Source organism: Lygodium microphyllum, chromosome 13, assembly GCF_053477565.2.
Source record: "Lygodium microphyllum isolate KBCC chromosome 13, Lygodium_microphyllum_v1.1.10, whole genome shotgun sequence".
Taxonomy (NCBI): domain Eukaryota; kingdom Viridiplantae; phylum Streptophyta; class Polypodiopsida; order Schizaeales; family Lygodiaceae; genus Lygodium; species Lygodium microphyllum.
Genome location: NC_141147.1, coordinates 98,531,068 through 98,544,203, shown reverse-complemented (window position 1 = coordinate 98,544,203; position 13,136 = coordinate 98,531,068). Strand labels below are relative to the sequence as shown.

Genomic DNA, 13,136 nt, shown 5'->3' with positions numbered 1-13,136 from the left:
CGTGCGGGAGGATGAGGAGGTCGAGGGCTTTGTGGAGGTTGCCTAGGAGGTGGCTCTCGATCACCCTCACCGAGAAATGAGAGAGGTGAGCCTCCACAAATGTACTACTCTGTCACTGATGTTGGTGGTATCTTGCATAACCCTGAGGGGAGGGAAGTGATAGCCTACTTGAGGAGTTTCGTGCATGCCATATACAAAGATTGTATGATTCCCTTCAAGCACAAAAAAAAAGATTTGTGGCAAGAGATGCTGCGGGCATTACATAGAAGGTACCCTAATCCCGAGAATTCACGATTCTCAGATGATTGGGGACGGTCAAAGGTGAGAGACGTGCTTTATAACAAGAGATCTCACCTTATGACGTGCGCCAAGGAGTCACTGCGGAGACAAGAGTAGGGGCGCCCTGGATATGGCCAACCACCCAATTGCCACTGCAGGGAGTGGAAAGAGGCCAAGAAGAGAGCAGCAGAGAAAAGGACAAGTCGCCAGCATGCAAAGGCGCGACGTATCCAGATGGAGACCATGGGATCGTAGCATTATGGATCGGGTGGCAGGGAGTCATGGGAGGTTGAGTTTGTAAGTATTATTTGATTTTTTTAAATTAAATTTTGTAATTTGTTTCAATTCATTATGTAGTGTGTTCTAATACGTTGTATATTCAAATTTTTTTGTAGTATCATATCGTTGGTAGGATGCCTACTCCTAGAGAGGTAGGCTACCATCGAGGTCATAACCGGGCATCCACTTGGCAGCATTTCTACGAGGAGGGACTCATTACGGAGGAGCAATATAATCATGCCATGAGGATTCCACAACCAGAAGAGGTATGTTTTATTTTTTACATGAAAAGTATAGGTAACTCTAATTTATTGTTTGTAATGGTATTTATATATCTTAATCCTTTGTGTAGGCGAACCCTGATACAGTTGAGGATAGCAAAGGGGAGACTAGCAGTAGCGGTGGCGGCACTGGCATCGGCACTGGCAGTGGTGGTGGTAGCGACGATGATGCCTCTTCTGAGGAGATGTAGAGGAGCCCCATGCATGCATGCCTCCCCTTGGCTTGTAGTTTTCATTTTTGATATGTATTACTTTCAATTAGTGCTTGCGACCATGACAATGCTTGAGGTCACAAGCACTAGAACTCATAATGTAAAAACGTTTCATCTATATATATAAAATTTCGTATTCTACATACATTGTTTTGTTTTCAGTACAAAAATCTTCGAAATAATCTTTCTCTATTTTTCCTAAGCATACAATTTGATGTTGATGGGGGGAAAAAAACTAGAGAGCATGAGCCACATGCTCTCTAGTTTTTTTTTTCATACCTCTGTTTTGTGTGTCTATCAGCGTGTCTAAAATGCAGGAAAAATTCATGTCTATTATCGTCAAAATTTTGTAGAGTACACACCTTTTTAGACGCGCAGTTACACGCGTGTATAGACGCAGAATATGAATATATCTATTTTTTTATAAATATGATTATATATTTACGAAGCACGTCAATATGCGCGTCTATATACACGTCTATATGGGCGTGTAAGTTTCACTATAAGCGCGCTTTTAGACGTGAAATTTTAGATGCGGCAGTAGATGCAGTAATAAACGCACTCGACATTTTTTAACATAGTTCAAATATTGCGTCTACAAGCGCGTCTATGGAGCCTTTTTGTTGTAGTGGATAAAGGTCATGATGTTTAAGATCGCGAGGCGTATCTTCATTAGCATGTCCCATGTCCTTGCTCTCAATGTAAGTTGGTAATTAGACGAAAACGTCGATTGTCTATAGAACACATACAACACTTCGGCGAGTTTTAATTTGAGATCATTGATCAAGCGATCTCAGATTTTGAGCAAACGGTAAGAAAAGTGTATATCAATCATGCATTGTATTAGCAAGCTAATTGAATACCATATACAAAAACATTGGGTGCGGCTGGCAGATTTTCTATCCAGGGACGTGACGTCTCATCCTAAGGAGGAGTGCACCCTTTGCGGCCAGTTAGAAGAGTTTGTGGGCGTACGATGGATGGAGTGCCTGAGCCAATCCACCACTTGGAAGGTACTACCCAATCTATATGGTCAATACCAGAGGAGACATGCAGCCTTTCAGAATTACCTACAATCTTGGAGCCTGAGATGGAGCCAATGATCGATGCATTGATGCCCATGGATGTCGAGACTTCTGATCCGCTTAGAGAGGAAGCATCCATACCATTATATGATGGGTGCCGAGTATCTTGCCTGAAGACACTTCTTACACTCCTAAGTGTGCAAGCAAAATACGGGTGAAGCGATGCGAGTGTGACCGAGTTGTTCAAGTATCTTGTATGTACGCTTCGTTGATTTCTTTTCGGCACTATCATTAAAAATATTTGTGCTTTTTCAAGGTGTTTTATGATTTTTTTTCAGGTTACTGAAGTATCATATATTACCACTTGTAAATACCATGCCTGAGGTCACCATGCAAGATATGAGCAAGCGCGATGGTCGACGGTCTGCCAATATTTGAGCCATTCTCATGTAGACGATGCATGACTTTCCGGGATTCGAAGAGTGCTCAGGTAAGTAGGCTTCTATTCTCGTTGGTAATATCTGTCATAGCTCGTTCAATTTTTGTATTCACTGGATAGATATGTTGGGACATGTCTGGTTACCTCAAATTATCATGCATGTCCATTGTGCGGGCCATAGTTAGACTCCCGAAGGTCACAAACTATGAAGAAGATGGTATATCAAGGACATGTCGCTTTTTTGCCAGAGGGTCATGAACTCAGGGAAGGTTTTCTTGGATGACCTCTAGCACATATGAATGCCCAAAGATTGTACGAGTTGAAAACGGTCCACATGGAGTCACATCCAAACGGAATGCGGCAGTTCTCAGTTTTCTACGAGTTGCCATATTAGACCCACTTACAAATCCCATGCATATTTTCAAGAATGTGGGTAGCTTGCTATGGGACCACATCATAGGAAAGAGAGACACTATAGGGGCACGAATGGATTTGAAGGAGGTAGGCAAGATGGAGGTGTTTTGGCCGCAGTCGAGTGCTGATGATTGCTTGCAGCTACCTCGCACTCCTTGGGTTTTGTCCACTAAAGAAGAGCGCATTGTGATGCAAATAGTCAAGTCTATCCACACTCCGACGGGTATGATGTGTTCTCTCAGGCCTGCGTTTTCTAAAGACAACCAATTATCGGGGCTAAAATCCCATGATTGGCATAAGATATGTCAGGTTTGTACTACGAATGGATTGTAAGTGGCCTGCATATTTTGCTATTTGGAGTGTAGTCATTGTTCATAATGCTTTCTCATTTGTGACAGTTTGTACTATGGATCGCGATCGTAGGATACCTTACTTCGGAAAAATGCGGGGCGATTTACAGGTTATCGACTTTAGTGCAATGGATCTCATAGAGTTAATAAGTCCTCTATTGAATCCACGAGGTGGAGAGCAGTGGAGACAGTCTGTCTCTTTGAGAAATACCTACCTACCAGCATGCTCATGATACAAATCCACCTTCTTGTGCATCTTGTAGATGAAGTGGAGATTGCTGGACCTATCCATACGCGATGGATGTTCTTCTTGGAGCGCTTCATGAAAACCCTGAAAGGCTTTGTGCAACAACGAGATCAGCCAAAAGGTAGCATGGCTGAAGGTTAGTTGGTGTTTGAGGCGCTAGTGCATATTTCACAATGGTTACCAATGGTGGATTCAGACAACAGTATGTTATGGTCGCTGAAGGATGATGATAGATTGACAGGAGATGTGGTGGTTGAAAATGGGGTAGAAAAAAGAATGGATGCTGCAATGGAGGAGAAAGTGAATCGCTTTTGTATGTTGCACCATGCCTCTATGGAGAAGTGGCTCGCTAGGTCTCAGAAAGCTAGGAAAGATCGAGAGGAAGAGCGATTTGAATTTCAATGTAGTATGCACCATCAGCTGATTTGATATCCCGAGGGCATGGAGGAGATGCCGCGGTTTATGTCAACACGATGGTTGCATGGAGCTTTGACCGCAGCATCTCGCAAAGGGGCAGAGGTCTCAACCGAGAAGTGGAAATTCTCAAGGAGATGTAGTCCAAAGGTGATGACGTGTTTAGGATTTGTCATATCTATATTTTATATGCGACAACTAATTGAGTGTTTTCATGTACAATACAAAATATATAGTGCAGCCTGGTCACGCAGATGACATTTCCACGTGGAGCATATTAACAAAATGCGCTCCCCAACAGATTGTGGTATCATGGCAAGGTTGGAGCAAGCAATTATAGATGAGATGGAGTATTTTGGAAACTTGCAAAGTATTGTCATGGTGGATTATCATAGCTTCTCTATGATCCTATTTGATGTGTAGTGGTTCAAAGTGGTACTTGAAGGAGCTGGAGTAACAATTCAACAAGGTCCATCTAGATTTCTCGAAATAGATTCCGAAAAAAAATGGATGGATTTGCATGACACGTTTGTGTTGCCGGTCGATTGTGAACATGTGCATGAACTCATGTGTTTTTTAATTGTATTATGACATGGTATATGTCACAATAGTTAAATCTCTCTTGTATGTGATTGTGAACAGATAATTTTCTATCCAAACCCCCAACAACCTCCAGGGTGGCATGTTATACCTTGAGCTCCCCGAAGTGCGAGAGTATATGATCATAGCGATGTTCCAAGCATAGATGAGGATAATATGCAAATAGAGAGGTCGATATTGCAAGGGGTGGAGGCCACCGAAATCTTGGAGTATGTAGAGGAGCCAACATTGGTAACAATGATGGAAATATAGGAGTCCAATAATTCTTTGAGAATGAGGTGGACTCATCCTTTTGTGGTGACATGTTTATCGACCTTCTAGTGTATGCGGAGTTGTGTTAGGTGATTGACATGGGACCATAGGGTACTTCATACTTGGAGCATCCATCTACTCAATTCGTTGACGAATCGCTTATAAGGGTACACAAGATATGAATTTTAAGTAAGATTATTTTTTAAAGATTTACATTACCGTGCTTTGTATTATTTATATTGATTATATTGCTAACCTCATTTTTTGTCTGTGTAGGTGACCTTTGTGGATATTTAGATCATCAGGATGAGTCAAGGGATGAGCAACGAGGAGCTACAAAAGATCTTCACGTGTATGTCTCTAGATTAGATGGCGAGATTCAGAGATATGGTGGACCAGGAGTTGTCTCAGACACTGTTAGGCCACTCTATTAGATCTACTTCAGCGCGCTCTGATGCTTCAGTTTCTAGCAGACGAGGTCGACGCTCCAGACTTGGGCCAGATGGAGGGAGTGGATCAGGGGATGCTGCAGAGATATGGATGCATTGAGCCCGCGATTGGCTTGGGATACACGTGCTACTCTTCACTCTTGTGGCGGTGTCAAGTATTTTTGTGAAAACTGAAACCTAGTCAAATTGTAGCTAGGTTTGATTTTTGCTAGCTTACTTATTTGCGTGACAGTTCGTCTTGTTATTTCGTAGTTGGATTTCTTGTGTTTGTTTAGCCTAGGATTTTCTTCTGTCATTTTGTTTGATTTGTTGAGTGTGAAACTTGATAGCCTTGGTCGAGCTTGGTATTTTTTTGGACAGGTTGAAGCTGGAGTTTGCTATTAGCTACCAAACATTGAGGAGCTAGGTATGTATTCTTGTCAAGACTTTTGCACATCACAGGGGATAATGGGTTCATGAGCACTTCACGTTGCACTTGTTGATGCACTGCACTCGGGGGTCGTCTCCTGTCCTTATCAAATACTTTCATGCCATGGGTTGGGATTATGCACATTTTGCACCATCATTGAGTACTAGCACGGCATGAGGTCCACTACAGCTATATGCAGTAAATCTTAGATGCACACGCACATGAGAGAGCACCTGTCATTGAGCACGCACGTTTCTTGCACGCACCATTTGGGATGTTCATCACAAAATTAAGAACCTCTGGTTGAGTGTGTAAGGAGGTTGGGTGAGTTAGAGGGTCATGAAGGACGCGATCAATTGTGAGAAGGATTGTTCATATTTGGTCAACATCTTGAGGACCACCATTTTCTAGAGTGATCGTGAGATTTTGGATGGGTGGAGCGGAGTATATCATATCTTTTTTATGAGAGTTGAGAGGTGAGGACAAGGAATTTTAAATTAACAATGAATTTTGTTTGTATCTTGCATGACGCACGATCACATCTAGATAGGCTAGGCACAACTCCTTCAGTGCATTCATAATTTTTGTGTGTAGCATCGATTGATTGGTTACATATCATGGATCGAATATTGCATATTTTTCCAAATCATGAATGATTAGGCACGGAGTTTATTTCAAAAAAGCATATTCCTACTAGGGCACACTGCATAAAAAACAGGTTCATATCCAAAGAATATTCATTTTGAAGACTCAAGGATCAAAGGAAAAAGGTCGTACGTTTTACATCATCAGCGAGTATTTCTTGAAGAAAAAGAGGACATGTGTGCTGAAAGTGTATCAATCACAAGAACAATAGGCCAAGGAAGGGAATAAGTCGTCCGAGTTAAAAGATAGAGAAAAATAATACAATTTACGAATATCAAAATTTTTGCTCGATTTTGATGGATTTTTGTAATTCTGCCCATGGTGGCTTGTCGATCAGATGTGTTCCGATCGTTTTAAGTACCCGAATGTCTATATTCGGATGTCAAATGACGAAGTTATGATCCAAACAAGTTACAAACAGGTATAAAGCAGAAAAAACGAAAATAGTGAAAAGCAGTAGAAAAACAAAAGCCAAAAGCTGAAAGCAAAAAGCCCAATGTGTGTGAGTGTGGATAGAAAACTATATAAGGAGAGGAGATTGAAGAGTTAAAGGCCTTCCCCCTTGATTACAATTGTATTTTGTGAGAGAGGAGAGAGGAGGGTCGCATGCTAGACTGAGCTCTTGTCATGCTAATTTGAAAGTCGGAGCCTTTGGATATCAAAGCGCCGAGCATCGGATATAGATTGTTAAGGTATGATAATATATTTCACTTGGTTTATTTTTGAATTGTTGGTATTTTTGTTGTGTTGTGGTTGTGTGATGCTCTACCCGCATATGGGTTTTAAAATTTTTTAAAGCTATAATAGGCTTTGTTTTTGTTTTTGTGTGGCTTGTGGTATATGATCGAATAATTGAAATTTTTAAGTTATGTTGTGCATTCGACAAAGTCAATTACCCCAACCGGCACTCCTTAATATCTTGTTATCGGGTTGTGAGTGAGGCTTGTTCTCGATCACCGCTCGCATAACAGCGGTTCGAGAGAGCGTGGCTCAGATGGTTGCTATGGAGGTACGGATGCAGTGTCTTTGTCTCGTCATTCTATTGGAGTTGTGTCACCTCTGGGATTTGTCACACTTGTGGGGACGTCTACTCCACTCACTCCGGCTTTTGCTCAGCCATCGCAGGTGGCACCCCTATGGGTGTTACTCCGATAGATACTATCTCGGTAGGTATACCAAATGTACAAGGGTCTCCTGGATATGCCCATGAGCATGGTACCAAGTGGAAAAGGACCCATCTTAGGCATACCCTAGAGGGGTATGTCTACCTTGTTGTAGATGATAGGTCAGGAGCCATCATCATGAATGATGAGGGGAGGAGGGTGATGGCTCGTATGAGAGAGTTGTGCCAACAGGTTTTTCGGCATAACATCTTGGATAAGCCCCCCGCCCTTATTCCCATCAAGGCGACCAAGTGGATGGCCGCCGCCATGCAGAGTATGGGGGAGGGGAAGTGGAGTAATCATTACCCCTGCCCACGTCGTCCTGTCCTCCACTAGTTGGAGCTCCCCCCATTCCCACTTCATCCACGGCAGCCCCCCCCGTCCACCAGTTGGCGGCATGAGTAAGGGGGGGTTAATTCTTCTTTTATTTATTTTTTAAAAATTGTTTCTTAATTAAGGGGGGTCATATGGCATAAGGGAGGGATCTCATGTCATTTTTCTTTAATATTAAATTTCTATTTAGTTGGAAAATCCTTTTTAGTTGAGTCTTCTCCATTTCATAATTGCATAGGGAATGAATTTTCACATAGTCTTCTAGATATGGATAATCAAACTCTAAAAGGGAAACATTCACTATCTATATAAATACTCCAATAAAGAGGGAAGTTCTTATACTTGGCGGATATTGCAAATACCTTTAAAATGTATTGCAAATAAACAAAAGATGTTGAAATAAGGTCTTAACAATGCATGTGATGATATATGAAGCTTTTAGTATTCATCATCCCCAATGATGCCTCCACCACTATTATTATCTAGTCCCCACCTCTCTGCCACATTCTTTGGATCCTTTGCCAAGCATCATGCTTTAGTAGATAAAGAAGTCTAAAAATTATTGAACATCCTTATCATGAAGGTATGATATTAAAGAAGGTTTATTGAATATGATGCAAGAGGTCAAGGAAAGAAATGTTGAGCAATTCCTCATAATTAAGATTGAGAGAACCCTACATCTATGAGGTGGATTTCAATACTTATGGAGGCCATGCCACTAGCTACTTTTAGCTACATGATTGATCTACTCAATAACAACTATTGATTTGCACAAATAGCATAATTATTATTAACAAATATCAACTATTCATGAGGCACTCAAGGATTTTTTTAAAAAGTATTTAAAGATCCTTCTTAACTATATATAATTCATTCATAGGCCATCATACATATACTTCTTGGCTCAAAGTGCTCAAGTATGTGCTATGCTCCATAGGTTATAGGCTTTCATGTAATATTCAATACTTCATTAATTAGACCATCGTACAAGTCAAGTTATATTTGTCTTTTATGTAAGTAGTATTGATGCAAATACTAAAAAATTTGTCGAATAAGCTCATTTAGCATCAGTCACATAAGATGCATTATAAGGCTTTTGTTCATATTCATTAGGTGACCTAAAGGTCTATAATGGAAGTTGCATTGCTACGTTCCCAGGGGATCCACTAGGGTTTACAGTATGGTACTACGTGAGTGTAAGGGAGGGGGGTTATATAAGGGAAGAAAGGTACATTTTATAAGGTAAGATCCCTTAAATATGGGGTAGATAAGGGGTATTTTCATATATTTCTTGCACGCAGGTGACATCTCCTTATTACTACTAGTGAATCCCCCGTGGCTACGTTAAGCATTTTGCAACGCATGCTTGTTGACAACTGTGTTTATATCAAAACATCATTTCTATTCTCCTTTTGGTAGCTACAACAATGAATGCAAAGTGTTGTCTATTAGTATATAGGAATATAACCTCATCTCAAATAAACTTTGTGATGAGATTATTATAGCCTCATGTGGAATGAATCTTTGTGATGAGATTATTAGAGTTTCATGTGAAATGAAACTTTGTGATGAGATCTATTTACATGTCTTATTGTTGGGGAACTGGAGAAAATCATTTTCTAGCTACTCTGGATTGCATGTGTTGTCTTCATCTACTAAGTCAATTCTCATGTGACACATGGAAATGTTTTAACCTTATATTGGGTGTTATTAAGAACAATCACTCAAATTAGATCTCTATCAAAATTAGTGATCCTCAAAGGTAAGTTGAATTTTAATTTCTAGAAGATTCCTTCTAATATAATTCCATGAAGGGAAAATAAAACTTTGAAGTGCCTATCATATATGCACAAACAATGGAATTTTCTTGTATGATGCAAGTATCTTATTTTCACTTTTAATCTTGAAATGCTAGAATTAACTACAAGATCAATATTTTCAATATTTCCTTTGCTTGTTTATGATAAAAGAAGTTGACAAAACATGCAATAGCATAAATACATCCAATTCCACTTCAAGATTTTATATAGGTCTTATTTATTTGGTTACATGCATGTAAATAGGCCTTGCTATGTTTTTAAATCTCAATCTTAACCTTTTAGTTACCTTAATTTATTTTTCCAACTTAATCTTAACTTTTTTGTGAAGTAACATCCATTCTTGATTGTTATATGGAGGTAGAGCTCATGCTTGATATGTTTGTAACCTAAAGCATCAACTTGTTTTTGGAGTTCATGATGGCCATTTTAAACTATTGAGGTAGTGCTTGAGCAACACATGATTTCTAAGGCTTTCATGTACTATGTAGAAAAAGTACGGTGAAAGAAAACTAACTCCTGTGCCTTTGTCTCATAGGGTAAAGGCAATAAAGTGACTCCCCCCAAAAGGAAAACACACCCCTCCCTAATTGAGTGACAATTTTGCAAAAAAGATGTAGCTTTTTTAGTTACTTAACATTATGGTATAATTTTTTCTAAATCAAAGATGAGCTTAACATGAGTTAATATAATCAAACAATTAAGTCATGTAATTTTTTTAATATTTTGGATTTTGCAAAACCTTGAAGCAATGCATCCTTGAGTATCACTTTATTGGCCCCTCACTGTCAATCTTTAAACTCTTCATTTATAACTGGGGCTACTTATTGGTAAAAATATCAAAATACCCCAGTGTTTTTCCTTTGAGCTCTATATGATATAAATAGTCTAACCATTAAAAAATATTTATGAAACTCACTTGAAATATATATATATTGTATATATATATATATATATATATATATATATATATATATATATATACACACACATACATATACATATACATATGCCCCTCACTATCATTCTTTAAACTCTTCATTTATAACTGGGGCTACTTGTTGGTAAAAACATCAAAATACCCCAATGTTTTTTCTTTGAGCTCTATATGATATAAATAGTCTAACCATTAAAAAATATTTATGAAACTCACTTGAAATAAATAAATAAATATAGTAGATTATTGTTAATGACATTCTATTGGCCCTATACCCTAGTAAGTGTTTGAAGCATGAACACATTAAATTCGAAACTCGACACTTGTGTCTAAACTTATTAACTCATCAATTGTGATCCCTCAATTCGTCCATTTGCTGTTGACCCATAATGCCGTGTGTGAATATGGGAAACTTCGGCTTGCTCCGATTTTCTCCGATTGCGGACTTGTCCTGTTAGGAAGATACCTCAAACCTATGGACACACTCTTGCATTCAGATCCCTGGAAGGGATTCCCAAGGTGAAGTTGGACGGTTCGTTCTATAAATATATTATATGCCAAAACGACTGTGTGTTTTATCGGTCGCACTGGTATGTTGTTATCCTCAACTCCATCAACATTCTTCACTACTTGTTACAGCCTCGTAAAAGCTCTCTGTGAATCCTAGACTATGGCCTGTGCAGCAGCGCTACCGAGCTATACAAGTGCGGCAGCAGGAGGCAGCAGCAATGGGTGGGGGCATAGAGCCGCGAAGGTGGGCTGCAATGAGCATAAAGCTGCATGCTCGCGCGGGGTGGTGTTGGGAGCGGAGTCGAAGGGGAGGCGGGGGTCGGGGGTGGCAATAGCGGTTGCAGCTTTGAGGGCTGATCAGGAGGTGCAGGGGGAGGTGACTGAGGCAGCACCTGCTGCTGCAGCAGCAGCCATGGCTGCCTTCGACCTCGAGTCGTACATGAAGGAGAAGGCCGCGAGAGTGAACGTTGCCCTGGACGAAGCCGTGCCGGTGAGCTACCCGGAGAGGATACACGAGGCGATGCGCTATTCGCTGCTGGCGGGCGGCAAGCGCGTGCGGCCAATCCTGTGCCTCGCGGCCTGTGAGGCCGTGGGAGGGAGCGAGGAGGCGGCGATGCCGGCCGCGTGTGCGGCCGAAATGATACACACCATGTCCCTCATCCACGACGACCTGCCGTGCATGGACGACGACGATTGGCGGAGGGGGCGCCCGGCCAATCACAGGGCGTTCGGGGAGGCGACGGCGGTGCTGGCGGGGGACGCGCTACTGAGCCTGGCGTTCGAGCACGTGGCGACGCGGGCGGCGGGGATTGATCCAGGTCGGGTGGTGCGCGTGATAGGAGAACTAGGGAGGGCGATAGGGTCGAAGGGTCTGGCAGGGGGCCAGGTGGCGGATCTGATGAGCGCGGGGGAGGCGAGGGTGGGGCTGGAGCTGCTGGAGTACATCCACGTGCACAAGACGAGCGTGCTGCTGGAGTTCTCGGTGGTGGCGGGGGCCCTGATGGGCGGCGCCCAGGAGGGGGCGGTCGAGGCCCTGCGGCGGTACGCGCGCTCCGTGGGCCTCCTCTTCCAGGTGGTGGACGACATCCTGGATGTGACCCAGACCTCCCAGCAGCTGGGCAAGACCGCCGGCAAGGACCTCCTCTCTGACAAGGCCACCTACCCCAAGCTCCTGGGCCTCCCCCAGGCCAAGCTCTTCGCCTCCCAGCTCACCTCCCAAGCCCGCCACCACCTCTCCTCTTTCCCCCCTTCCAAGTCCGCCCCTCTGCTTGCCCTCGCTGACTACATCGCTCACAGACAGAATTAGCTCGTTCTCCTTCCTTCTATCCGCCGCAAACATCAGCTGAAGTATTAGTTTTCCTTCCCGTCGCGAATATCCTACCTGCAGCCTCGAGCTCGCAGCTCCATCATCTTCATGCCCTTACACTTTTCCCACGCTGCAGCTCCTCATGTAGTCCATGGAACCTACCATCCTTTCAATTCCTCAAAACTCTACCATATATTAAGCCAGCGTTGCAAATCCTTAGGTTAAGGTACTATCTTGTTTCTATTCCTTGGAAGCCCTATCTTAGAACCTTTCAATTCCTTGGAACTCTCCTCATTTTGTCCATAACCATGGGCAAGGATGAAGATATACCTTTTCAATAAACTGTAAGGTCGATCGTTTAAGTCTTACTCTACCATGTTTTCATATTGTAAGTCTTAAGAGAAATTAGGCCTATCACACACTTCTTCGAAGACCCAATTATCATGTTACATTAAAAGTAAAATTAAGCAAAGTCATATTTCTTTTCATAAGTTCTCATTGACATGTTGCAAAGTGCTTCGTGATTGTAATGCAAGCTCATTGGTTCAAATCTTCCTTTTTGAAATGTCCATTGCTATGCACTACAAAGGATTAGCATTGTCGATAGCCCAATAGATGCAAATTGTGAGCTTTAAAAGAAAACTTGCAAGTGCATTTATAGGCCTACTTATGCATGTGTCAACGGATCCATGTCTAAAATCAAGTGTATAATACAAGAAGCAGCAAACACGAATACACACACACACGTTTACACATGATTTTATTGAACTTTAAG

The 13,136-nt window shown here is 41.8% G+C and overlaps 1 protein-coding gene across 1 annotated transcript; it reads left to right on the top strand.

Annotated features, from left to right (window-relative positions):
• The first annotated feature begins 11,136 nt into the window (after positions 1-11,136).
• On the top strand, positions 11,137-12,828 carry LOC148026950 (geranylgeranyl pyrophosphate synthase 7, chloroplastic-like). The gene has a single exon (XM_087690547.1). It carries the CDS (start codon positions 11,216-11,218, stop codon positions 12,359-12,361), a length of 1,146 nt encoding a protein of 381 aa, XP_087546673.1. The 5' UTR covers positions 11,137-11,215; the 3' UTR covers positions 12,362-12,828.
• The last annotated feature ends 308 nt before the right edge of the window (positions 12,829-13,136 follow it).

Excerpts from the sequence above, each read along its gene's own strand:
- LOC148026950 (XM_087690547.1), top strand. The coding sequence starts at position 11,216 with ATGGCCTGTGCAGCAGCGCTACCGAGCTATACAAGTGCGGCAGCAGGA.